This window comes from Orycteropus afer, unplaced genomic scaffold, assembly GCF_000298275.1.
Source record: "Orycteropus afer afer isolate SDZICR_OR568_19922 unplaced genomic scaffold, OryAfe1.0 scaffold00130, whole genome shotgun sequence".
Lineage (NCBI taxonomy): Eukaryota > Metazoa > Chordata > Mammalia > Tubulidentata > Orycteropodidae > Orycteropus > Orycteropus afer.
In genome coordinates, this window is record NW_006921717.1 from 6,721,556 (window position 1) to 6,745,514 (window position 23,959).

Below are 23,959 nucleotides of genomic sequence, written 5' to 3' on the forward strand. Positions count from 1 at the left end.
CCCTGCGACTGAGGCCCCGTCCCACAGCGCCCCCTCCAGGCGCTTGCCCCGCGCCCGACAGCGCCCCCGGAGGTGGCACGGTGGCCCTGCGCGCGCGCCCCGGGGTGCTTCCCCTTCCCCTCTCCCCGGCCACGGCCCCCGCGGCTTAGACGTCTCCTCCGCCGCCGCCGCTGGGAACAGCCCGGGGGCCGGATGGACGGGGCCGCGGGGTCCGGTGAGTACGGGGCGGGGCGGGCGGCGTGCCCTTCCCAGAGCGCCCGGCCCGTCGGGTGCTGCCAGTGCGCGACGGCTGCCCGATGGCGTCCCGCGTGCGCCTTCGCGCCATGGGCTCGGGAGCATCTTGCAGCGTTCCTCTGTCCGTCTTCCTAGTTACTTGAGTTCTCCTGCTGTCATTTCAGCCTTCCCCAACGTTACTCAACCCCCACGTTACTGCGCTTCTTCAGTCTTTCCCTGCCCTCCACGCTACTCTGCGTTTCTTTAGGTGTTTCGGGCCACTTATCCCGACCCCCACTGTCACCCTGGGACCTTCACTATGACCCTGCTTTCTACTGATACCCTGTCCTGTCACTCTGGGTCTCATCTCTGCTACTGGGGTCCCGCAGTGTGAGCTGAAACCTGGAGACCTGAGCTTGCTCCGCGGGGTCCTGTCGTCCTGCCGCCCCTCGCCACTCCTCTGTCTCTGTGGCTCCTGCGTCCGTCCCTCGGCAGTCCTCCATATTTTTCCCCCTGGCACTCCACGCTATGCCCTGTCTTCCAGGAGGCTCAGACGGCAGCAGGAAAGGAGCTCTGCCAGGTTCCTCGCCTGCCCTGCCAGAAGGAGGCCCTTGATCAGCTACCACTCGCCTCCTCCCCTCTGGGCAAGCCTCCAAGCCTGGGACTGCTTGAAGCAGGCGGTTCTATAGGGCATGCATGTCCCATAGGGCCCACAGACTCCCTTCAACCCTTCCTGCAGGTGCGTTCTGAATGCTTCCTGCCCCTTTCCCAGGTGAGAGCCCTGCTCAGCAGGCCCTGCAGTCCTTGAGCCGCCGGCTTCGGGTGCAGGAGGAGGAGATGGAGCTGGTGAAGGCGGCCCTAGCAGAAGCCCTCCGCTTGCTGCGGCTCCAGACGCCCCCCACCCCCCTGCAGGGCACTGTCCTGCCAGCTCCCATGAGGGACAGGTATGCATGTCATCCCACCCCCTGCCTCCTCCTTCCTGGGGCTTCTGGGGGCATCAGGTTGATGGGCTCTTTCCCCGGCAGCCTTGTAACCCCGCCAGGACTGCCACCCACATGCAGCCCCTCCTTGGTGAGTCGAGGCACCCAGACAGAGCTGGACACGGAGCCACAAGTCACCGGACCCCCTGGCCTGAGTAATGGGCCCCGGGCTCCGCAAGAAGGCAGCGAAGAGCCTGGCGGCACCCAGTTTGAAGGCGGGGGCAGCAGCAGCAGCGGTACTGGCTCCCCTGGTCCCCCAGGGGTCCTCAAGCCTCTGCAGCCCCCACAGCGCGCTGACACGTAGGTGTCCTGTGGCCGAGGCTGGAAGAGGGGCGAGGATCAGGGCACAGGATTGGAGGAGTGACCCTCACCTCCTTTCTGTGCCCCCACCAGGCCACGGAGAAATTCTTCCTCCTCCTCGTCTCCCTCAGAGCGGCCCCGGCAGAAGCTGTCCCGGAAGGCAGCTTCCTCAGCCAACCTGTTATTGCGGTCAGGGAGCATGGAGAGGTGGGTGAGGCTCCCCCCCCACGACCTGCCCTGCCCAGTGCTCGGACTCTGACTTTCCAAGCCTTCACCTGCCTTCCCTGGGCAGGGTGCGGGACCTCACTGCCCAACAGGAAGAAAGGAGCAAGCACTTACGGGGCGCCTGCGCCAAACACTCGACCTCCTCCATCTCACTCAGTCCCCATGACATCCTTGGGGGGTAGGTGGTGAGGAAGCAGGCTCAGAGAGGGTAAGTCCTTTACTTGGGGTCACTCAGCTAGAGCCAAGATCTGAACCCAGCTCTTCCTGACTTGGGTTCCTGTGTCCTTTCTGTCATATCCCACCACACCTTCCGAGATTCCAAGAGGCTTTTTCAAAAGTGCCCATCTTTTTGTGGATGTCTGTCCTCAGAACTTCAGCCTCCCAGATCTATCAGATTTCACTTGGAGAAATCCTAGTGGTTGAGTGTCGCTGTGTCAGAGTGGGTCCAGGCCCCAGGACGCTTGCATTTTTATTCTAGCCCTGTCTGCGGCCTCTGCTTGTTTTCTGAAGAGAGATCAACACCCCCAGGGATCATGGTCTGGAGTTCACCTGTCACTTTTCTGCTGAGAGGGACTTCCTGGCTTATCTCCCAGATCCCTGATAGGCAGGGCTGCTGAGCCTTCTGGATTAACCTTGGTTCCATTTTACAGATGGGAAGGGAGAGGGAGGTGGTTGATACGCCAGAGGCCCTGAGGTCTGGAGGGAAAGGCCCTGAACTGAGAGTCAGAAGGCCTCCCGGTACTTGCACTGCTTCTTGCAAGCTCCATTGCACTTAGTTCTTTCACCTTCACTTACCTCTTAAACGAGACTAAAAGGCCCCACCACCTCTAGGGCCCTGAACGTACACATGGCAGACTAAAAGCCTGCAGGGGTACTTTTGGTCTGGAGTAACCCCGTCCTGTGCCCTGCCCCTCTCCCCTGGGGGCTTTGGATCTGACCTCAAGGCCTGTGTTCTTCTCTCCTAACAGCCGTTGGGGGAAAGATCCCCTCTCTAGCCCTGGGGGCCCTGGATCTAGGAGAAGCAATTATAATTTGGGTATGTAAACAGGTGCTTGGATAAGGGAGCTTGGGGTTGGGTTGCAGCTAGGGTTCGAGCTATTTTGGGGGTCCTGTGGGGTATGGGAGGCCCCCTGGGTGGCCCGAATGGTTTGTACTCAACTACCAATCTAAAGGTTGGCGGTTGGCACATGCCCAGCGGCACCACGGAAGAAAACCTTGGTGACCTGCTTCTGTGAACATTACAACCAAGAAAACCCCATGGAGCAGTTTTACTCTGTGACGCGTGGGGTCACCATGACAGAACGGTCGTGATGGCAAAGGGTGGTTTACTTATTTATTAATTTTGGTGTTATGGTGGGTGGTGCTGTGTCCTGCCTTTTCTGGAAGCGGGGCAGCAGGGTGGCAGTTGAGACACCCCCCCCCTTTCTCTGCAGAAGGCATCTCAGTGAAGATGTTCCTTCGCGGCCGCCCTATTACCATGTACATTCCGTCTGGCATCCGCAGCCTTGAGGAGCTGCCCATCGGCCCACCCCCAGAGACCCTCAGCCTTGACTGGGTGTATCCTGCATCGTCTGGGCCCTTCCTTGGGGGCCATGTTTTCCCACCTTGTCCTACCTCCCTTCTTTACAGTTCCTCCTGGGTCCACGGGGACAGGGAGCCCCCCACATACTCCCCTACCATCTGTCTGCCAACCGTGCCGTCTCCTCCCCTCTACCTCACCTTGCCCTTGATGTGACCCTTTCCTTGACCTTGATCCCTACCCCAGTTATGGGTACAGGGGTCGTGACTCTCGCTCCAATCTGTTTGTGCTGCGCTCTGGGGAGGTGGTCTACTTTATTGCCTGTGTGGTGGTGCTTTACCGGCCCGGGGGAGGCCCAGGGGGCCCTGGAGGAGGTGGCCAGAGACACTACCGGGGGCATTCCGACTGCGTTCGATGGTGAGGGGCCTGGGGCCTAGGAGTGGGCAAGCAAGAGGGGGATGGTAGGCGTGACTGGAAGAGGGTCTGGGAGCAGGCAGAGGAGCAGGAGAGAGGAGTTGCCTTTTGGCTCCACAGACACGGGGAAGGTGTCTTGGGTGGCCGTGAGAGGCCTCCTTCCCTACCGTGTCCTCCCCCACAGCCTTGCTGTTCACCCTGATGGTGTTCGCGTAGCCTCAGGACAGACAGCAGGAGTGGACAAGGATGGAAAGGTAAGGCCACAGCTAAGTCCCAAGTGGCCCGGATGACGCTCCAGCCCAGCCGCTGCTCTCCTCACATCTTTCCTTCACACCCTTGACCTTCTTCTCCACCAGCCTCTGCAGCCCGTGGTCCACGTCTGGGACTCAGAGACACTGCTAAAGCTGCAGGAGATTGGACTGGGGGCCTTTGAGCGGGGTGTGGGCGCCCTGGCCTTTTCAGTTGTGGTGAGCTGGTCCCAAAGCCTCTAGACCCCCATCTTCCTTGCCCAAGAACCCGCTCTTGTGTGTCACCATGAAGCCTGGGAAGTTCTGGCCTTCCCGAGCCCCCTCCAGCTGGCTCTCCTGAGAAAGGGACATGTGTCCACTTCCTCTGCGCTCCCCCCCCCCGCCGGACCTGTGATGAACCTCCAGGCCTCATGGCAGCCCCGCCTCCTGTCCCCCATCCTCAGGATCAGGGTGCCTTTCTGTGTGTGGTGGATGATTCCAACGAGCACATGCTGTCTGTGTGGGACTGCAGCCGGGGCACGAAGCTGGCTGAGATCAAGGTGAGGAGCCCTGCTAGCAGGAGGGGCACTGAGCCTGGGCGGGGAGGTGGCAACAGTGTAGCACAGGGCTCCAGACTTCACTGATACATCCACTTCCTTTCTGGCTGGGTCACCTTGGGCAGACCTCCCGGCCTCTCTGAGCCTTGGTTTCTTCATCTGTGCAGTGGGACTGTAGAAGTTGTGATCTCTTCAGGGCTAGTGTGTGAGACACGAGGATGACTGATAATGAGCAGACGCGAGTGGTGCTAGGAGAGGACTGGGGCTTGAAATGCTTGTCCTGGGGACATCCGCGGGCTCAGTGTCGGGGCGCAGATTGCAGGAGTCACGTGGGGTAAGGGTGCTCAGGGCTCAGGGTGGCTGAATCTAGTGTCTTCCCTTCAGAGTACAAATGACTCAGTGCTGGCGGTTGGCTTCAGCCCTCGTGACAGCAGCTGCATCGTCACCAGTGGGAAATCTCACGTCCACTTCTGGAACTGGAGTGGTGGCTCAGGGGTTCCTGGGAACGGGACCCTCACCAGGAAACAGGGTGTCTTTGGGGTGAGGCGTGGGTGGAGGAGAGGTGGGGGGTGGTGGGCCAGAGTGGAGACAGAAGTGTTGAACTGAGTACTCTAGACCCTAGTACTATCCTACCCGCACCTGTTCCTTGACTTTTAATCTTTGCCCGTCCCTCTGACCTCTGCTCTCTGCTCCCCCTTCCAGAAATACAAGAAACCCAAGTTCATCCCTTGCTTTGTGTTCCTCTCTGATGGAGACATTCTTACTGGGGACTCAGAGGGCAACATTCTTACCTGGGGGCGGAGCCTCTCAGATTCCAAGACCCCAGGCAGGGGTGGGGCCAAAGGTATGTGTTGGGGGGGTGTTGTCTCGGAAGTCCATACTGCCGAAGACCTATGGGAACAGAGGGGAAGGTTTCCCATCTTTGACCTTTAGACTTGATAGTTCTGTTTGGGACCTTATGAGAAAACTCTTTTGTGGGCTGCTCTAAGGGTGGGGGGGTGGAATGAGAAAGGGAAAGGGCTGGCACTTCAGTTTGCCAGCTCCTGGATTCAAATCCCAGTTCTGCTACTAGGTGTCTGGCCTTCCAGAGTCACTCCACTTCTTTGAGCTTCAGTTGCTTGTCTGTAAAATGGGGAGAGTGGTAGCTGTATTGGCAGCCACTAGAGCCAGAGATAGTGGGCAGCAGGCACCCCACAGCTGTGAGTTACTGCCTTCTATTGAGATGGCCTAGGCTGTTCCTGTTCCCCACTCCCCTGCACCCCAAGAGCATGACTCCCCTGGGGTTTTGCCAACAGAGACCTATGGGATTGTGGCCCAGGCCCATGCTCACGAGGGGTCCATCTTCGCCTTGTGTCTCCTGCGGGATGGGACGGTGTTGAGTGGTGGTGGGCGAGATCGCCGGCTGGTACAGTGGGGTCCCGGACTGGTGGCCCTCCAGGAGGCTGAGGTAAAGGCTGGTCTGGGGCTCAGGTGGAGAGGGCAAGAGGGAGAGCCTGCTGGGCCCCGACTCTCTTGCCATCCCCTCGGCAGATTCCTGAACACTTTGGGGCTGTACGGGCCATTGCCGAGGGGCCTGGCTCTGAGCTGCTGGTGGGGACCACGAAGAATGCATTGCTGAGGGGAGATCTGGCCCAGGGCTTCTCTCCTGTCATCCAGGTTGGGGGGCCTAGGGCTCGGGGGAGGAGGGAGGGAAGAGCTGGTGAGGAGGGGCAAGGTGAGAGCCTCGTTCCTCGCTGCAGGGACACACGGATGAGCTCTGGGGGCTCTGCACACATCCCTCCCAGAACCGCTTCCTCACCTGCGGCCACGACCGGCAGCTCTGCTTATGGGACGGGGAGGGCCACGCACTGGCCTGGAGCATCGACCTCAAGGTAGAGCCCTTTGTCCCTTTTCTGTTCATTCCCCTGCCACCACTAGTTCCCCAAGACCCCCTTTCCTCTGCTCCTGGAGGCAGCAGCTTGGCTGGCATAGCTCACCTGTTAAGGTATTCATTCTCCTGTACTGGTTGCTACAAGCTGCTGCCTCCAGGGCTCCGGCCTCTTGTGCTATGGACCCGTCAGACTTCTCCTTGATCCAGCAACTAAGATGTTGGTCTCTGGCACAGCCAGCAGGCCTCAGTGAAGTATTTTGAGTGTCATTCCTTGTTGAGGCGCCAGTGACATCCCTGTCCCATCCCAGGTGTGTTGTCCTTCTCCTTGCACATCTCTTCCTTGTCAGAGGAGCCCTCGACAAGATGTCCGTCCTGGTTCCCTCATACGAAAGGCATCTTCTTGAATTTGCCTTCTCTCCCTCCTAGGAGACTGGTCTTTGTGCCGACTTCCACCCCAGTGGAGCAGTTGTGGCTGTAGGACTGAACACAGGGAGGTGAGAGGGAGCCAGGACTCCTGGTTTGGGAAGCAGGGAGGTATGGGGAGGCTTTCTGGAAAGGGGTTGTGAGCAGAATGACCCCACTTGCCCCGGAGTCCCAGCTGTGCCTCCCCACTGTTCAGTCCTTCCTGTAGCCTGAGCCTCCCCTGCTCTCTGGGGTAGTTGTTCTCCAAGCCGGGAGTGGAGGAGGTTGGAGCCCAGGCTAGACAAGCTTGAGTAACTGGAGGCAGACAGACCTTATAGTGGGCTCCTTCCTGGTCTATAGTTCCTCATGCCATTCTGATTAGACTCTTAACCCTTTCCCACCTCCGAGCACAAGAATGCATTGGTGGCCTCTATCTGCAAGGTTGGGCAATCCTACTTCCGTAGTGATAACTGCCTTGGAAACCCAAGGAGGGGTCTCTAGGAGTCGGGGCCAACTCGATGGCAAATAACAACAACAACAACATCTGCATCCCAGCCTTTCTGTGGGCTTCTCTGAGGGTCTTTGATTTGGCAACCCCCACCCTTCCCAAGGCATCTCCCTGGGTGTCTCTTCACACCCTGCCTTTCCCTTCCTCCCTTCCAGGTGGCTAGTTTTGGACACAGAGACCAGAGAGATCATGTCTGACATCACTGATGGCAACGAGCAGCTCTCAGTGGTTCGGTACAGCCCAGGTGAGAGCCATCTCCAGCCTGGCCCCAGGCCCCTCCCTGGCCCTTCCCTCTCTGAGTGACTGTCTTTGCAGATGGGATGTACCTGGCCATCGGTTCCCATGACAACATGATTTACATCTATAGCATTTCCAGTGATGGTGCCAAGTCCAGCCGCTTTGGCCGCTGTGTGGTGAGCAGGCTGGGTTAGAGGGTGGGCATTGCCACAGCAGGTAAACTTGTAGCAGTCTGATACCTAAGGAGGCTCTGGGGACTGGGGAATGGTGGCTACATTCTTAATCTCTTGACCCTTGCCTGCAGGGTCATTCCAGCTTTATCACTCATCTCGACTGGTCCAAGGATGGGAACTTCATTATGTCCAATTCTGGAGACTATGAGATTCTTTACTGTAAGAGCCGCAGGGGAGGGCGTGGGGAGAGGGTAACTGGGGTGCTGTTACTTCTGGGGTTATTCCTAGTTAAGGGGAGATGAAAGAGAATGGGTGGGTACTCCAGGGAGAGGGGCTGTCAGATAGGGAGGTGGGGAGGAGGTTGAATTGAGGACAGAGTAACTACACAGGAGAAATTTCTTGCAATTTGGACAAACATCATTTTACATTATGGTCTCATTCCCAGAAGGGCTTGAGGGAGTTGGAGAATGCACTAAGAAAAGATTGTTTGGGAAGAGTTTCTCAGGGCAGGTGTGGAGGGATTGATTTATTCCGGGAGGAGAAGCTGTTAGAACTCAGAAGCAGGGGGCTGGGGAGGGTTGCTTCTGGCTGGGTGGCCTCCAGCCACTCCGCTCAACCTGGCCTTTCCGGCATCTGGGCTGAGGGCAAGGTGACTGAGCTGGGTAGGGCTCCCTCTCTCCAGGGGATGTAGCTGCAGGCTGCAAGCTTTTACGGAATCGCTATGAAAGCCGAGACCGGGAATGGGCCACCTATACCTGTGTGCTGGGCTTCCACGTCTACGGTGAGCGGGAGCGCAGGGGCTCAGAACCCTGTGGGCTGGGTGGTCGAGCCCGCCCTGGGCTCGGAATACTGCGTGTCTGTCCAGGGGTGGGCGTCAGGTAACCTGCAGATCCTGAGAGGCCTCCTTGGGCCCTGGGACTCAGGAAGGATTGCCTGGAACGCGGCCGGTGGGTGGCGTGAGCGCCGGAAATAGTCCGGCGCTGGGCCGTGGGTGGCAGCGGGACTGAGGGGCGGGGTGGCCGGGCTGAGGCCGGCCGCTGTGCTAGGCGTGTGGCCTGACGGCTCCGACGGGACCGACATCAACTCCTTGTGCCGCTCCCACAACGAGCGCGTGGTGGCCGTGGCCGACGACTTCTGCAAAGTGCACCTCTTCCAGTACCCGTGCGCGCGCGCCAAGGTGAGGCAGCCGGCCCGGGGCCTGGCGGACGGGCGGGCGGGGGTCGCTCCCGCGGCCGCTGCAACTCGGCCCCCTCCTGCCAGGCGCCGAGCCGCATCTACGCGGGCCATGGCAGCCACGTGACCAGCGTCCGGTTCACGCACGACGACTCGCACCTCATCTCGCTGGGCGGCAAGGACGCCAGCATCTTCCAGTGGCGCGTGCTGGGCGCCGGAGGCGCGGGGTTGGCGCCTGCCACGCCTTCGCGAACCCCGTCCCTGTCCCCCGCCTCCTCCCTCGACGTCTGACCGCTGCGAGACAGAGGCGACCGGCCTCTGCGCGTTTCCCCACCCCACCTGCAGCCCCCAGGACCTGGGGCCGAGCCTTCCCGCGACTTCGAGACATTCCCAAGCGTGCATTTCCCCGGAAGGGGCGAACGAACTCCGCACACACTGTACAGATCCGCTGGCCGAGCCGGGCAGCCCCGGCTTGGGCCCCTACTCCCGCTGACTGCTGAGGGGCAATAAACCAAAACCAAAGTGGCTTCCCGGTCCTTTTATGGAGCATGGCTGGGGCGCCTCCGGGGCCCTGTGGGGGTGGAGAGTCGTACGGAAAGGGTAAGGGAGCGTAGACCATTTATGCAAATAAAAGGTAGAGCTGCTTGCAAATAACCTCGCGAAGAGCGTAGCCGCGCAAGCTGTTCCGGGCCGTAGGACTCCGGCGAAGAAAGAGTTAAGCGCAACTCCTCTCCCGCCTTCGGAGGAGGGGCCGAGGTGCAACGGAAACCGCCGAGCGCCAGGACACGGTTGGCCGAAAGGAGCCGAACCTTTTCCGGAAGTGGCCGATCTGTGGGGTCTCGCTCTCCAACCTGAGTCGAGCGCCGGGCCTTGTTCTCCCGATCGGCCGAAGGTGTTCCGGAAGGAGGCGAATCCTGAGACAGGCTGGGCAAGCCTTCCCGGCGGCCGGCAGGGCCCAACGTCTGGTGGGGCTCGGCGAGGGCGGGGGAAAGCTGGAGCTTGGCTCCGGTCCGTCGGGAGCCGAACTCGTTCCGGAAGAAGCCGAGCGGACCGGCGCCGGTCTCGGAGTCCCGGGCGTGAGGCGGTAGCGGCGGCGACAGCTACAGCGCGGGCCGGGATGAACCGCGACGGCTGAGGCAGGGGAGGCGCCGGCTGCACGGGCGCGACCGAGACTCCCGGGAAGCGCCAGCCCTACGCCTGGGGCTTCGCCTCGAGCGGAGCCCTGCCCCCGCGGACCTCCCGGACCCCTTTGTGCGGCCGGAGTCGGCGGCGGGAACGGCCATGGCGGCCAACATGTACCGGGTGGGGGGTGAGTACCGGGCGCGGGGGCTGCGGGGTCCGGGACTAGAGAGGCGGTGGGCTGGGACCCGAAGGGCTCGGCACTTGGCGGCCCGGGAGTCGCGTTTGGGCGGCGTGGACCGGAGCACGGACCGGAACCGGAACCGGGAGCGAGAGTGCCGGGACCGCGACGCGGCGGAGCGCCGAGACCCCAAGAGGGTGCGGGGCAGCCCGACGGCGCTCTGAGGGCTGCGATAGGGGATCCCCGGGTCGGGGAACGGGGCTGGGGAAATTGGCTCCGAGAGATCTGACAGGACACGCAGGGGGCGCGAATGGTCGGGGCGACGGCTCCGCCGCCGGCGGGGGGCCCGGGGGAGGGAGGTTCCCCGTCCTTGGGCGTTACTGTGCCCCGGAGTGAACGATCGCTCGCTCCGCCGAGACTGGGGTGCCACTGCATCGGGTGCTTGGAAGCCGCTGCTTGTCTCCTCCCGAAGTCTCACTTTTGAGTGAAGGATCTCCGACTTTAGAACTAGGTGCGGCGGGGTGGGGAGCCGTCCCCATTTCATTGGTCTTTTCACTGCCGCATCTCAGCGTCCTCTCTCCCTGAACTCTTTTCCCCTTTGGGGTCCTCCAGGCCGCCTCTCTCTCCTCCCACTCTGGGGCCCGGCGCTCCCATCTCTTCTGATCTTCCCGGCCCTTCTCCCTCCTCCCCCAACAGATTACGTCTATTTCGAGAACTCCTCCAGCAATCCTTACCTGGTTAGACGCATTGAGGAGCTCAACAAGGTGAGTGAGCAGACCCCCAGGATGGGCTCTTTCTTCTGAGGGCTCTAACTTCAGGGGAAGAAAGGCCTCTTTAAGTACTCATTTATATTCATTCATTCAGTGTACTCAGGAAAGCCTTATTGAGAGCTTAGTAGGTACTTACTTTACAGTTCTCTCTCTTGGGGGCAAAGGGAAGGGATTTGGAAGTTTATTCTTGAATGTAAGTCTCTACTCATTTTTAAAAAAAAATATTTCCAGGACTATTTAGTATTATGTGTTATTTTTGTTATGTGTTTGTGTGTGCCCGGTTTTCACTGCCACTTTTTTCCTGCAGACTGCAAACGGAAATGTGGAGGCAAAGGTTGTCTGTCTTTTCCGGCGAAGGGACATTTCTAGTAGCCTCAACAGCCTGGCTGATAGTAATGCCAGTGAGTGTCTTTAACCCCCAACCCCACACCTTCCTCCCGTTGTTCCCCATGAGCTGAGGCTTGAGCATGTCCCTGCACGTGCTTCCCCTGGTATCATGCCCAAGGCAGGGATGGGAATTTGGGGGTGGGGAAATGACTGGTCTGTGGAGGGAGGCCTGTTTTCACATGTTGGGGTTGCAAGCAGGGCTGAGGGACCATGATAAGGAAAGCCAGAACCCAGCTTGTGGGGATGTGAGTGTATGTGTGTGAGAAAGATGATCATTTTTAACTAGGGGGTGAGGCTGAGCCCTCAGGACAGCCTTGGTTATGTTGGGACACCGCTTGGGGACTGAGAAGGGCAGTGTGAAGAGGAGATTGTACTTACAGGCCTGCAGCACCGGGCAGGGGTATCTCTGATCACAAGGTGGTGGGAATATTACCGGAAGCCAGGGGAGAGGTCCAGGATGGCAAGGAAGTCAGCTTGCACTTTTTCTTTCCTTTCTTAGTTTACAGGTTCCCCTTTTCCTTTTTGCCCTACCATCCTTCTCTTTAGATAAATATACATGTGTATTTGCTTCATTTCTCTTTAGCGTTTTTTTTTTTTCTTTTCCTGTTTTGGTTTTCTTTTTCCCTTCCTCTTGTTCCTGTTTTCTAGGTTATTTTCCTTTTTTTCAGGCTGCTTTGGGCTTGAATGGGTTAATGAGCTTGGTTTACCAAGTGCCCTGGCCCCTTTGGGGTTTCCAGCCCCATCTTGCAGGGGCTGACCTTGGCCTTGTCCAATCGGAAGGGGTGCAGGGGGTGTGGTCCCCCTAGCCTTAGCACGGTTTCCGGAGCACAGAGGGGAGGGGCGGAGCCTGCTGGCTTCCCTCCCCCTCTCCCCCGAGTTGGGAACAATGCTCCAATGAGCCTGGGCCTGAGGCTCTTCTGCCCCTCCCCCTTGGGTTGGCGCCTCGCCAAGTTAACCCTTTCCACCAAGGTCTCAGAACAAGCTGCAGCTCCTTGGGGAGGAGACTTTTGGCACTGCTTTGGGAGGTGATGTCCTTGAAAGCTCCACAAACTATTATTAGCCAAGTAGAAAGTGAGGGATAGTTGTAGTCACATGTGATGTTTTGGAGCAGAGAATCTCTTGAAGTCTGAAAAGGGGAACCGGTAAGCACAACGTTGCTTCTGTTGGGTTCCTGGACCTTAGACTGGTTTAGCAAGAAAGAGACGTGTGATGTTCTTATTGGGCCTGGTGTGGGCAGTATTTGTACTTTATGCGTGGCATCTTTATCATCTGGTTTTGGGATGTATTTCTGCGGCATTTTCACGGTAGCTTTTCTTACGGGCGTTCATGATGGAAAGTTGGGAGCTTTTGTAGTCAAGAACATTAAGAAGAGAAAGCTGGTATCATCAGGTGGTGGAAGGCAGATGCCTGGGAAACGTGAGAAAAACAGAGCTGAGAGAGAGGATGTTCTCCCTGGGATGGAGTTTCGAAAGTGGTTTCTTTTTGGATAGGTTTCTGACTTGATTTCTTCCTCCTTAATCCCTAGGGGAGTTTGAGGAGGAATCAAAACAGCCAGGGGTGTCCGAGCAGCAGCGACATCAGCTGAAGCACCGGGAGCTTTTCCTTTCTCGGCAGTTTGAATCCTTACCAGCCACCCACATACGGTAGGGGACGATGAGGGGAGCATGGCCTGTGCTCACTTATGGAGAAGAGGGTGCGGTGAATCGCGGTGGGAATGAAGAGCTCACCCAGGGTCTTCTGACCTCTCTTCTGCAGGGGGAAATGTAGTGTGACTCTTTTGAATGAGACAGATATCTTGAGCCAATACCTGGAAAAGGAGGTGAGAGAAGATTGCTTTGAGAGAAGAGGGAAGGAGTGGGTATAGCCCTCAAGAGGCCAATGGGAAGTTGGACTGTGATGAGATACCGAGTTGACATACTGTCTTGTACGTGGAACTCGGGACACTCCACCTCGGCCCCTGCCTTTGTGGACTGTGGCCCTGTTTACCTTCTCTCTCCCCTCTCCAGGACTGCTTTTTTTACTCACTGGTGTTTGACCCTGTGCAGAAGACACTTCTAGCCGATCAGGGGGAGATCAGAGTGGGTTGCAAATACCAAGCCGAGATCCCAGATCGCTTGGCAGAGGGTAAGGACCAGGATAGAATGCAGGCACCTCATTCCAAGGGGCACCTGAACCTCGCTGACTCTGTGCATGGTGTGCCCTGGAGCTGTGCAGTACACAGTCTGCATACTCTGTGCTGTGACCCTGACAGAGCTGGGCCCTTGGGAACCTGAAAGGGACAAATGGCACAGTTGGAAGCCTGAGAGTGGAGGTGGCTGATGGAATCTAAGCAGGGAGGGGGGAGGAGGGAGGTGCTGTGAGTGCTAAAGCAGCAATTCCTCCCCACTTCCCTTCTTCATGATGCCATCACCTTGTTCCTCAGGAGAGTCCGATAATCGGAACCAACAGAAGATGGAGATGAAGGTGTGGGACCCAGATAACCCTCTCACAGACCGGCAGATTGACCAGTTTCTCGTGGTGGCCCGGTGAGGGGTGGGTGGATGGGGAAGATGGGTTGCAGGAGGTGTGGACAGAGGGCCAAATTCCATTCTAAGAGATGGACTGTTGTTTTTCCTTTGGCATGGGTATTTCTCTTCTTTTTCATTGCCTTAGTTCCTAGCCCACTTGAGCTGACCTCTTCCTGCCCTCTTGGCTTCTCTATCTCTTTCTAGAGCTGTGGGGACCTTCGCAAGAGCCCTCGACTGCAGCAGCTCCATCCGGCAGCCAAGCTTGCACATGAGCGCAGCGGCCGCTTCCCGAGACATCACCCTGGTGAGCAGAAGTTGGCGGGTCATTGGGCAGGCTGGACTTTGTCAGGGACCCAGACAGAAGAAGGTGTCTCCAAGGGAGGAGGGGTGTAAAGGGCAGCAAGGGAGTGGTGCCAAGGGTTCGAGGTCATCAGCATTGTTCCCACTTTCTCTACAGTTTCATGCAATGGATACATTGCAGAGGAATGGCTACGACCTGGCTAAAGCCATGTCGACCCTGGTGCCGCAGGGGGGCCCGGTCCTGTGCCGGGATGAAATGGAGGAATGGTCGGCCTCAGAGGCCATGCTGTTTGAGGAGGCTCTAGAGAAGTACGGGAAGGACTTCAATGATATCCGCCAGGACTTTGTAAGTGGATGGGGCTAGGAAGAGAGACGGGAGAAAGAGGGAGGGAACTGAAGGTGGGCCAGATGTCCACCTCATCCTCCTCCCCTCTGTACTCTGTAGCTACCTTGGAAGTCACTCGCCAGCATAGTCCAGTTTTATTACATGTGGAAAACCACAGACCGGTATATTCAGCAGGTAAGGGCTGGGAGGGAGGCTGGACTAGAGGCCTGCCCCTCACCTCTGCCTTTGAAAATGATGACATTTTCTCTGATGAGATGTTCTGATTTTTCCTTCCTTCCTTTTTCCCTGTAGAAAAGGTTGAAAGCTGCTGAAGCAGACAGCAAACTGAAGCAGGTCTACATCCCCACCTAGTAAGTGTGGTGGGCAAGGGCGACGGGCAGGTTCTCCTTCTCCTCCCTCGGCCTGTGACCGGGAGTGCACAGAGGCAGCAGCTTCAGACTGTTGTGTTCACAGGGTGGAAAGAGATCCTTTTTCTTCACCAGTTCCCTCGTTTCTTGCCCTGCTACCCCCTTTAGCACTAAGCCAAACCCTAACCAGATCATCTCTGTGGGCTCAAAACCTGGCATGAATGGGGCTGGATTCCAAAAGGGGCTGACCTGCGAGAGCTGCCACAGTGAGTTCCCAGGAGGGCCTGGGATGCCGGGGCCGGGTGGGAGGCCTGCCTTGGTCCAAGAAGTCCGGTGGCTCAGGTAGCCTGCTTCCTCCTTGACCTCCGTCTCCTCTGTGCTCTGACAGCCACACAGTCTGCCCAGTGGTATGCCTGGGGCCCACCCAACATGCAGTGTCGCCTCTGTGCTTCCTGTTGGATCTACTGGAAGAAGTACGGGGGCCTGAAGACCCCGACTCAGCTTGAGGGGGCTGCTCGGGGCACCACAGTAAGGACTGATGGGGACAGCAGGGGAGAATTGTAAACACTAACGTGAGCTTTAGACAAAGGCCAGAACACCCAAGTCTTTGTATGGGGATGATTTGCTGGGGGGCGCCATAGTGGCAGGGCAGCCAGCTGGCCTGGTGGTAGTAAAGAGGCCAGGCAGGAATGGAAGAGAGAAGGGGGAGCCTCGATGCCACCCTGCATTCTCGCTTTTCTTATGTCCTCTAGGAGCCACACTCAAGGGGCCATTTGTCCAGACCTGAAGCCCAAAGTCTCTCCCCCTATACCACCAGCGCCAACCGGGCCAAGCTGCTGGCTAAGAACAGGCAAACGTTCCTGCTCCAGACCACGAAGCTGACTCGTCTTGCCAGACGCATGTGCAGGGACCTGTTACAGCCGAGGAGGGCTGCCCGACGACCTTATGCTCCTATCAATGCCAACGCCATTAAGGCAGAGTGTAAGGGCAGTGGGGAGGGGCTCGTGGTGGGTTTCTTTGAATGTTTAAGGACAGTAGGGATAGTAGGACACAGGTTTATTAAGAGATCAGACAGGGCTTCCAGCTCCAGGAGGCCTGAGTCGTGACACCCCTTCAGAAGCCTTCATCTTACCTCTCCAGGCTCCATTCGACTTCCCAAGGCCGCCAAGACCCCGCTGAAGATTCACCCTCTGGTGCGGCTGCCCCTGGCAACTATCGTCAAAGATCTGGGTATGGGCTGGGAAACCAGACTGTGGTTGTGTGCTGGGTACAGGACAGGGAACTCGGGCAGCGTGGAGTCAGGATCCTCCCAGTCCTTTGCTTATCAAGAACCTTTCCTCTTCCTGCTTTTTCTCCCCCCTGCCCCATTGAGTTTTAAAAGAGTTAACCTAATTGTGTTTCTGAAAGTTAATGATTTTTGTCATAGGCTTCGTAGTATTGCTCTACTGATTTGATGAGATCACGTGCACGCGTGATTTCTGAAACACTGGTAATAGCTTGCCTGACCCTTCTGCCATCACAACTCTTGGGGATGCCCAGAACAACTACTGACCTGGGAGAAAGAGATGAGTTGAGAAAGGAAAACACTGTAGGGAAGAGAAAGGTCTCTTAAGTTTTATATCACCCCCCCCCCGCAGTGGCCCAGGCACCTTTGAAACCCAAAACACCCCGGGGCACCAAGACACCCATCAACAGAAACCAGCTGACCCAGAACCGAGGACTGGGGGGCATCATGGTGAAACGAGCCTATGAGACTGTGAGTTGAGATTGGGGTGGGCCAGGCCCGAGTTGGGTGGGCTTTAATTCCGGTAGGAGTCTGAGCGGGTCCTTCCCTCACTGTGTTGCCCACCCTTTTCCAGATGGCAGGAGTAGGGGTCCCCTTCTCTGCCAACGGAAGGCCTCTGGCCTCAGGGATCCGCTCGAGCTCACAGCCAGCAGCCAAGCGTCAGAAGCTGAACCCAGCTGATGCCCCCAACCCTGTGGTGTTTGTGGCCACAAAAGATACCAGGTAGGGAGCTCACCGTGGGCGGGCTCAGAGGTCGATAACGCGGGCTGGTGGGTATGAGTTCCTGGGCAAGACCAGTTCCAGGAAGACTGAATGCAGGGTGAGGGTGTCAGGAAAAGAGTGGGCAAAAAGGCAGAATTGCCTTGTGGAGTGTGGGGTTTCACTTTGGGGGTGTCGGCTTTCTTTCTTCCCTTCTCCCGGCAGGGCCTTGCGGAAGGCTCTGACCCACCTGGAAATGCGACGAGCTGCCCGCCGACCCAACTTGCCCCTGAAGGTGAAGCCACCTCTGATCGCAGTGCGGACCCCTGTTCCCCTGCCCACGCCTTCACATCCTGCCAGTACCAATGAGCCCATTGTCCTAGAGGACTGAGCGTCTGTGGGGAAGGGAGGTGGGCTGAGAGGTGCCTCAGGCACCCAAACCTCCCTTTCCTCTAGTATCTAAAGGAGTGAAGCTTTTGAAGGAGGGAGCAAGTGTGTGTCCCTGGAGGGGTTGGGCGCCCTCTGGTGGCACCATGGCTGGGCTTGTCCCCTCCCTGTGCTTCTCCGTCCCTGGCGATGGAAGACTGACTGCAGGAACCTGGCCTATGTGGGGAACCTGGCCTGTTTTGGGGGGTAGGACCCACAGTTTGTCTTGGACAGTTTTCTGGGGAGGGTTTTTTTAATTTTTTAAAAATTTTGCCTCCCTTTGTGAGAGGGGAAAGGGGAGGGGAAGAGTAAACAGATCTCAGGTGGTTGTACCTGATTGGGGGTGGGGGGTGTGCACTGCCATGTCTATTTTTTTTTTTTTCCTAATTGGGGGTTTCGCTTCCTGTCCGGTGTCCGGACTTCCTAATTGGAGTTTGAGGCCCCTAAGCTGGCATCAACCCCAGCCCATGCTCGCTCTTTCCTTCCCCCCCTTCCCCCTCTGCCTTTTGTACGCCAACTCTCAGAAATAAAGATCTTTTGTCCATTTTTTTAACCTCGGATTCTGTAATTGGTTCTTATAGTAACAAATAAAAAGCTGTTTTCTTCAGCTCCTCCCGGCTCAGCTGTTCTTTCCATGGATGTGTGTGTTGGGGGGATGGGAGGTCTTTAAGAGGGAAAATTATAATAAAGGACAAAGGATCATAAGGCCTGTACAGATGGGGTTTGCCCTGGGAGCAGTTTCTTTGAGATAAGGACTAAGGCTGCTGCTCCAGCCAGCCTTGGGGGACCCAAATTCTCCAGATGCCCACAGCTCCCAGTGGTGCTGGAGCCCAAGCACCGGCCTGGCCCGGCTTTGATTAAAGCAAGTGGCATGAACTGCCTCTTTGGATGGCTAGTGCAGCCACGGCAGTGGGAGGTGGGTATGAGGGTGCTTCCTCTATTTCTCCTACTCCTACCACCTCTGGAGTCCTTGGGTGGTGTAGTTAACATGCTCGCTGCTACCCAAAAGGCTGATGGTTTGAGTTTACCTAAGGTACCTCAGAAGAACGGCCCGGTGACTTGCTGAATAATCAGCCACTGGAAACCAAGCACAGTTGTACTCAGACACACAGGGGGCTGCCTGGAGTCAGAACTGACTCTACAACAACTGGTCACTCCCCTCTTCCACTTGGGAAATTCTGGGAGTTGCTGAGGCCAGGGCAGGATGCAGCGCTCCTTCTGGGAAACTGCAGAATCTTACCACCTAGCTCCAGCCTGTACTCAGGCAGCAGCATCAGGGTCCTCAAGGTCTCAGCAACTGCCTTGACGTTGGGGACCACTGTAGTGCTGTTCTTTGCTTATTTAGGCTTGGGAGATAGAATGGATGCCTGAGCTGAGCCCTTAGAGAAGACAAGGTCAGCGTCTAAGTGCTCCTTGGGCACTTCCTTTAGAGATGGAGAACAACCTTGGCAATTGTGACTTCCTCAAGGTCACAGGCCTTGGTATGTCTGCCTCAGGTCCACTTACCACAATGGAAACGACAGCACAAGCTGCTGACACCAGCTAACGATCCCCCCCTAGGGCCGCCCCAACTTCTTTACTCACTTCTCGTCTTGAGCCTACACCAGGTGCTGGTCCCTTGCACCTCGGGAGTGTCAGGGGAAGAACTGAACACTGTCTTAGTTTTGGGGAAGAAGCACTTCCCACTTCAGTATCCTCGCTCAGCTGCTGCCATGGCTGGTTTCTTCCGTACTTCCGTGAAGTGGGCCGCTGGCTCTGGCGCCTCGCGAGGACACTCCACGCAGCCCACTAGCGCGGAGGCCAAGTGGAGGCAGAAATGAGTCTGGCTCACCTGGGCCGCGCGATCTGGCTGTGGCTCCGTGGAGTTCGGAAGGTTCCCGGCGGACGACCAGACAGAGCTCCCCGACCAGGGCCAGGCAGCAGTCGTACAACACCGTTTTTGGGAAGGCTTGGGAGGGAGAGGGTAACTGTCCTGAAGTAGTTGGGAGTCCAAGGGCAGCCTCAGGCGTCGAGAGGCAGAGTGGAGACTACTCGTCTTCCGCCTTTACTTGCCGGGTGAATGTGGGGCTGCAGGCACAGCAGCTGCCCCTGAAGGGTCACCCGGCAACGAGGCGGCCGGCTGTCTGGTAACCAGCGGTAGACTCGCACCGGAGCCTGTCTTTGTGGCTACTGTGTTGAATATTCATATTCTTTGAACCAATCAACGCACGATCAGCCCAGGGCACACCAATCGGCTCCCTGCATGCAGATAAGCATCGGAGATAGGCGGCTTTTCCTTAGGTGGAGTGGGACTGCATGCAGGGGAGGAACGGAACTCGGAGCGCAAAGCCATGGGTTTCCGGAGGGGTGTGCCTGCGCGAGTGCCGCTAATATGTCACTTCCCATCCGACCGGCGGAAGTTGCTTCCGAGTGCTTAGCTAGTTGGAGGAGCGAGTTCTGGTAGAGGCATATATAAGTGCTGGCTTTTTGTCGGTATTGGGAAGTCGCGATGGCGGCGGTGGGTTCGGATGTCGAATCGCTGCCGCGTGGGGGTTTCCGCTGCTGCCTCTGCCGCATTACTACAGCGAACCGTAAGGGGTGGCTAGTGAGGGGGGTGGTTCGGGCTCTCATCTTTTCATCCTAGGGAAAGTTAGTTGGGAGGATTACGCACCTCCGTTTTCATAGACCACCGCCATTCGAAAGGATTGAAGAGTCCCGCCACCTTACACCTCTCGTGCACCGTATCCAAAATCTCCGCGACGAAAGTTTGTTTATTCTCTCTTTAGCAGTCATCTATAGGACATTTGCTCAGTGCCTGCACTCTGCTGCACTCTGCTGGGTTCTAGGGTAAAGGGAGGGGGTTCAGAGATGAAGGTCTCACACCCAGAGAGGGGCACGCTTTCAATACTCGATAGATGTGTTTGGGATTATAGAGAAGGCGGTCATTAAAAGTCAGGCAAACCTTACAGAGGAGCGACCCAAAGGCAGGGATGAGTGAAACAGCATGGCGTGCTGCACTGATTTGGCATGGGGTACCAGTCAGGAAGAAGCAGAAGGGGAGTTTGGGAAAGTACGCAGCCTAGTATGACAGTGCAAGAGGCTCAATGAAACCTCCGATTCCACTTACCAAGCCTGGAATCTTGATCTTCTCTGAGTGGGGCTTCTCTTCCTCTGTGAATGGCACTCGCGTTTGTAAATCTTCCCAGGCCCGGTATCTACAATGGTTACACCAAGCAGCAGGTCTAAATGTAATACAAATACTAATAGCACTGATCTTTGCCCACATGTATCGTGTTTCAGACTCTGCCAAGTGCTGTATCTTGAATAGTAGCTATGTGGTAGGTACTATTGTCATCTTCATTATGTATCTGAGGAAACTGAGGCACAGAAAGGTTAAGTAACTTGTCTAAGGGCTCCCATACCTTGCCAGAGCTGGGATTTGGACTTGGATGTGTGCCTTTAAATCTTGCACTTGAAATAATTGTGGTACCATATCCAGAGATGGTCCATGGGGGCCACCTAGGGTCTTGAGTTAGTTAGTTTTTCTGTATATAACTTTGGGAGCTCTGGTGGCATAGTGCCTAAGGCATTTAACTGCTAACCAGAAGGCTGGTGGTTCAAACCCACCAGCTGCTTTGCAGAAGGAAGATGGGGCAGTCTACTTCTGTGACATACCGCCTTGGAAACCCCAGGAGGGGTTGTTATGAGTCGAATCCACTCAATGGCAGTGAGTTTGGTTTTTTTACATATAATCTTTAGGAGCTCTGGTGGTGTGGTGCCTAAGGCATGTGACTTAACCAGAAGGTTGATGGTTCAAACCTACCAGCCGCTTCGCAGAAGGCAGACTGGGCAATCTACTTCTGTAAAGATTTACTGCCTTGGAAACCAAAATGGGTCACTATAAGTCCGAATCGACTCAGTGGCAGTGAGTTTGGTTTTTGGTTCTATACATAACCTAGAAAAGTTACCACCTATTCATTTCTTTACAGTTTGCAGGTGTCGCTGTACCTAGTGCTTATAGATAGCTTAAGAGATATTTGTACTACAGCCGTTTCTCCTGGGAATGGCTTGGAGAATGTATTATATAGACAGGTGGATTTGAGGGGGAAGGTAAAAGGAGAAAGGAGACAGGCCTTTGTTTGAAGATCACACTGTGTATGACTTTAAGGGATCAGTAGGATTTAAGTGAGCAGAGAGTAAAGGCAGGGGCAGGTATACCAGAGCGTGATTTGGGTGTTTTTGTCCCGTGTCTTTGCAGGACCCAGCCTCGATGCCCACCTGGGAGGCCGGAAGCACCGGCACCTGGTAGAACTGCGAGCTGCCCGAAAGGCCCAGGGACTTCGAAGTGTGTTTGTCAGTGGCTTTCCCCGGGATGTGGATTCTGCTCAGCTCTCTGAGTACTTTCAGGCATTCGGGCCTGTGGCCAGCGTCGTCATGGATAAGGACAAGGTAGAATGAATGCCGGGGGAGTGGTGGTAAAGAAAAAGTGGGTGTGCCACATGCCGAAAGAGACAGGAGAGAGAAACTAGTGGCCTGTTCTGGCTGCTTGCTGCTGTGGCTGGTCCTTGGTGGGGCAGCACATTACCCAAGCTAGACCAGTTGGGTGAGCCCCCAGAATTTTACCACTTCACCAGAATTAGTCATCAGGAGACTTGTCATTTACTTATTCAATCTTTTATTATTTATTAATAATTTCTTAATTGCTGGCTTTGTACTAGGCCCTGTGCTTAGCACTGTGTTCTGAGTGGTGACGAAGATAGACTGCTCACACAGAGCTTACAGTCCAGAGGAGAGAGTAGTCATATTGTAGTTGTGAGGTGGTAATTTGGTTAAGTAGACATGACTTAGGTGATGCCTTTGGGTTACTAGCTGAGTGCAGTTTTCTGCATCACCCAAGGACTTTAGATTTGGCGGTTTAAATCTCTGCTTGGAAGGCAGCCACAAGGTACTTAAGCTCTTTGTGTTTCAGTTTCTTAATTTGTAAGACACAAATAATCATACATACCTTGAAGGAGTCATACGAGGCTAAGACAGTTTATGTAAAATGCTTGGTGTGTAAGCCCTGAGTAGCCCTAGGCTGCCGTGTTGAGAGGAGACAAGTGCTCGGGACACAGGCTTCTCAATGTATTGCTGCCCTCCTTGATGCCTTCTGTAAAGTTTGTTCGTTCTTTTTTTTAACTGTCTTGATAATAAAACAAGAGGCTTAGAATTGGATCACTTGGCCCTTTGGCTTCCTACCTCCTCCCGGCTCAGAATGCTTGCATCTCACCATAGCCAGCATTGGCTTAGATCTGTAGTTGGGCTCCACACATTGTTTTTTTAAAAAAAATTTTATTGTGATTTGGGTGAGTTTACAGAGCAAATTCATTTTCCTTACAGTAGTTCATACACATTTTGTCTCATGACATTGACTGCATTCCCCACAATGCAACAGCTCTCTTCCCACTCCCTCCCTGTAGTTACCTCTCCCCTGTGTCCTTCTCTCCCATGCACTTCCACCACCCCCTGCTGTCTCCCTGTGCAAACACTACCCTTCTGTTCTCCCATAATTGATCGCTCCAGGGAGTATATCTCCCTGAGGTAAATGTTCAGCCCATATGCCTGTCTGTTTGGCTGGAAGCCACAGGAATGAGTTCATTTCCAGACCTGAAGGGTGCCTGAAGGGTGTCTCAGGGGTCTCACCAAGCTCTGTCAGAGCAGCAAACCTGGTATTTTTTTTTTTTTTTTTTTATGATTTTGAGTTTTGTTCCCCATTGTTCTCCCACTTTCTCCAGGATCTCCTGCACCGAGCCCCCTCCGAGTGGTTGACGGTGGTAGCCAGGCCCCATGTAGTTCTGGCCTCATGGTCATACAGGCTGAGAAGCATATGCTCTTCCAGTCCCTTGGACTAACTGTTTCCAGGTGTTTTTGGTTTTCTTCATTCGTCTTTGCTCTGGATGAGGAGAGACCCATTGTTGCATCTAGATGGCTGCTTGCTGGGCTCAACACATCCAAGCCTCAACATAATCTTTGTAGTCAGAGCCTTCTTATGGGAAATCGGCTTAGTCTGCCCACCTTATCCACTTTGTTTCCTGTCACAACGCCACTTCCCCTGGGCATAAAGAGAATCTTTCCCTTTTTATACTGTGTCCCTTTGTGGGGTTGGTGCTTGCCGCACCTTTTTTTTTTAATTTTTAGAATGCTTTTATTTTTTTAGTGATTTGGGTGAAAGTTTACAGAGCAAATTTGTTTTCCATTCAGCAGTTCATACACATTTTGTTTATGACATTGATGATTTCAGTCTCCACAGTGTGACAGCTCTCTTCCCGCTTCTTCCCTCTGGTTACTTCTTCCTTGTGTCCTTTTTTCCTATGCAGTCCTGTCCTCTGAGCTATCTCCCTGTGCAAATTGTGCCCTTCTGATCTCCTATGGTTGATTGTTCTAAGGAATGTACCTACCTGGTGTGATTGTTCACTTTGTAGGCCTGTCTGCTATTTGGTTGGAAGTTAACCCACTGGAGTGAGTTCAATTCCAGGCCTGAAGGGTGCATTGGGGCCATAATTGGGGGTTTCATCCATCTCTGTCAGATCAGTAAGCCTGGTCTTTTTTATAATTTTGAGTTTCATTTCACATTTTTCTCCCCCTCTATCTAGGATCTCCAGTTTTGATCCCTTTTTTGAGTGGTTGGTTGTCAGTGGTGGCTGGGCCCCATCTAGTTCTTCTGGTCTCAGGCTCATGTGGGCTGAGGTTGCCATGGTCTACTACTCCCTTGGACTAATTGTTTTGATGCATCTTTGATTTTCTTTTCTTTTCTTTTTTTTTTTTTTTATTAGGAT

General features: G+C 55.5%; 3 protein-coding genes across 3 annotated transcripts in view; all 3 read left to right on the top strand.

The window, feature by feature from the left end:
- The first annotated feature begins 192 nt into the window (after positions 1-192).
- Positions 193-9,089, top strand: EML3 (EMAP like 3). Its single transcript, XM_007944886.2, has 22 exons — positions 193-214; positions 986-1,157; positions 1,239-1,493; positions 1,587-1,700; positions 2,687-2,754; positions 3,152-3,275; positions 3,484-3,654; positions 3,836-3,905; positions 4,008-4,118; positions 4,343-4,438; positions 4,820-4,975; positions 5,138-5,279; positions 5,731-5,882; positions 5,966-6,091; positions 6,175-6,306; positions 6,732-6,799; positions 7,371-7,459; positions 7,531-7,628; positions 7,757-7,844; positions 8,308-8,406; positions 8,672-8,802; positions 8,886-9,089. Exons 1-22 carry the CDS (start codon positions 193-195, stop codon positions 9,087-9,089), a joined length of 2,688 nt encoding a protein of 895 aa, XP_007943077.1.
- A 990-nt stretch (positions 9,090-10,079) lies between these two features.
- Positions 10,080-17,130, top strand: MTA2 (metastasis associated 1 family member 2). The gene is made up of 18 exons (XM_007944884.2): positions 10,080-10,107; positions 10,795-10,862; positions 11,176-11,269; positions 12,781-12,898; positions 13,011-13,074; positions 13,262-13,379; positions 13,678-13,780; positions 13,967-14,066; positions 14,220-14,408; positions 14,508-14,582; positions 14,700-14,758; positions 14,924-15,021; positions 15,144-15,283; positions 15,508-15,736; positions 15,896-15,985; positions 16,393-16,511; positions 16,615-16,763; positions 16,965-17,130. Exons 1-18 carry the CDS (start codon positions 10,080-10,082, stop codon positions 17,128-17,130), a joined length of 2,007 nt encoding a protein of 668 aa, XP_007943075.1.
- Positions 17,131-19,432: 2,302 nt separating this feature from the next.
- Positions 19,433-23,959, top strand: part of TUT1 (terminal uridylyl transferase 1, U6 snRNA-specific) — a 16,695-nt gene continuing 12,168 nt past the window's right edge. The window contains exons 1-2 of the mRNA XM_007944887.2: positions 19,433-19,735; positions 21,403-21,593. Of these exons, the coding sequence (XP_007943078.2) occupies positions 19,654-19,735; positions 21,403-21,593 (273 nt within the window). The 5' untranslated portion in view covers positions 19,433-19,653. The remainder of the gene's footprint in view (positions 19,736-21,402; positions 21,594-23,959) is intronic.

Excerpts from the sequence above, each read along its gene's own strand:
- EML3 (XM_007944886.2), top strand. The coding sequence starts at position 193 with ATGGACGGGGCCGCGGGGTCCG. Across the intron at positions 3,906-4,007 it reads GAGTGGACAAGGATGGAAAG|CCTCTGCAGCCCGTGGTCCA; the intron begins GTAAGGCCACAG and ends CTTCTCCACCAG. Across the intron at positions 4,439-4,819 it reads CGAAGCTGGCTGAGATCAAG|AGTACAAATGACTCAGTGCT; the intron begins GTGAGGAGCCCT and ends TCTTCCCTTCAG.
- MTA2 (XM_007944884.2), top strand. The coding sequence starts at position 10,080 with ATGGCGGCCAACATGTACCGGGTGGGGG. Across the intron at positions 10,108-10,794 it reads CAACATGTACCGGGTGGGGG|ATTACGTCTATTTCGAGAAC; the intron begins GTGAGTACCGGG and ends CTCCCCCAACAG. Across the intron at positions 13,781-13,966 it reads CAGTTTCTCGTGGTGGCCCG|AGCTGTGGGGACCTTCGCAA; the intron begins GTGAGGGGTGGG and ends ATCTCTTTCTAG.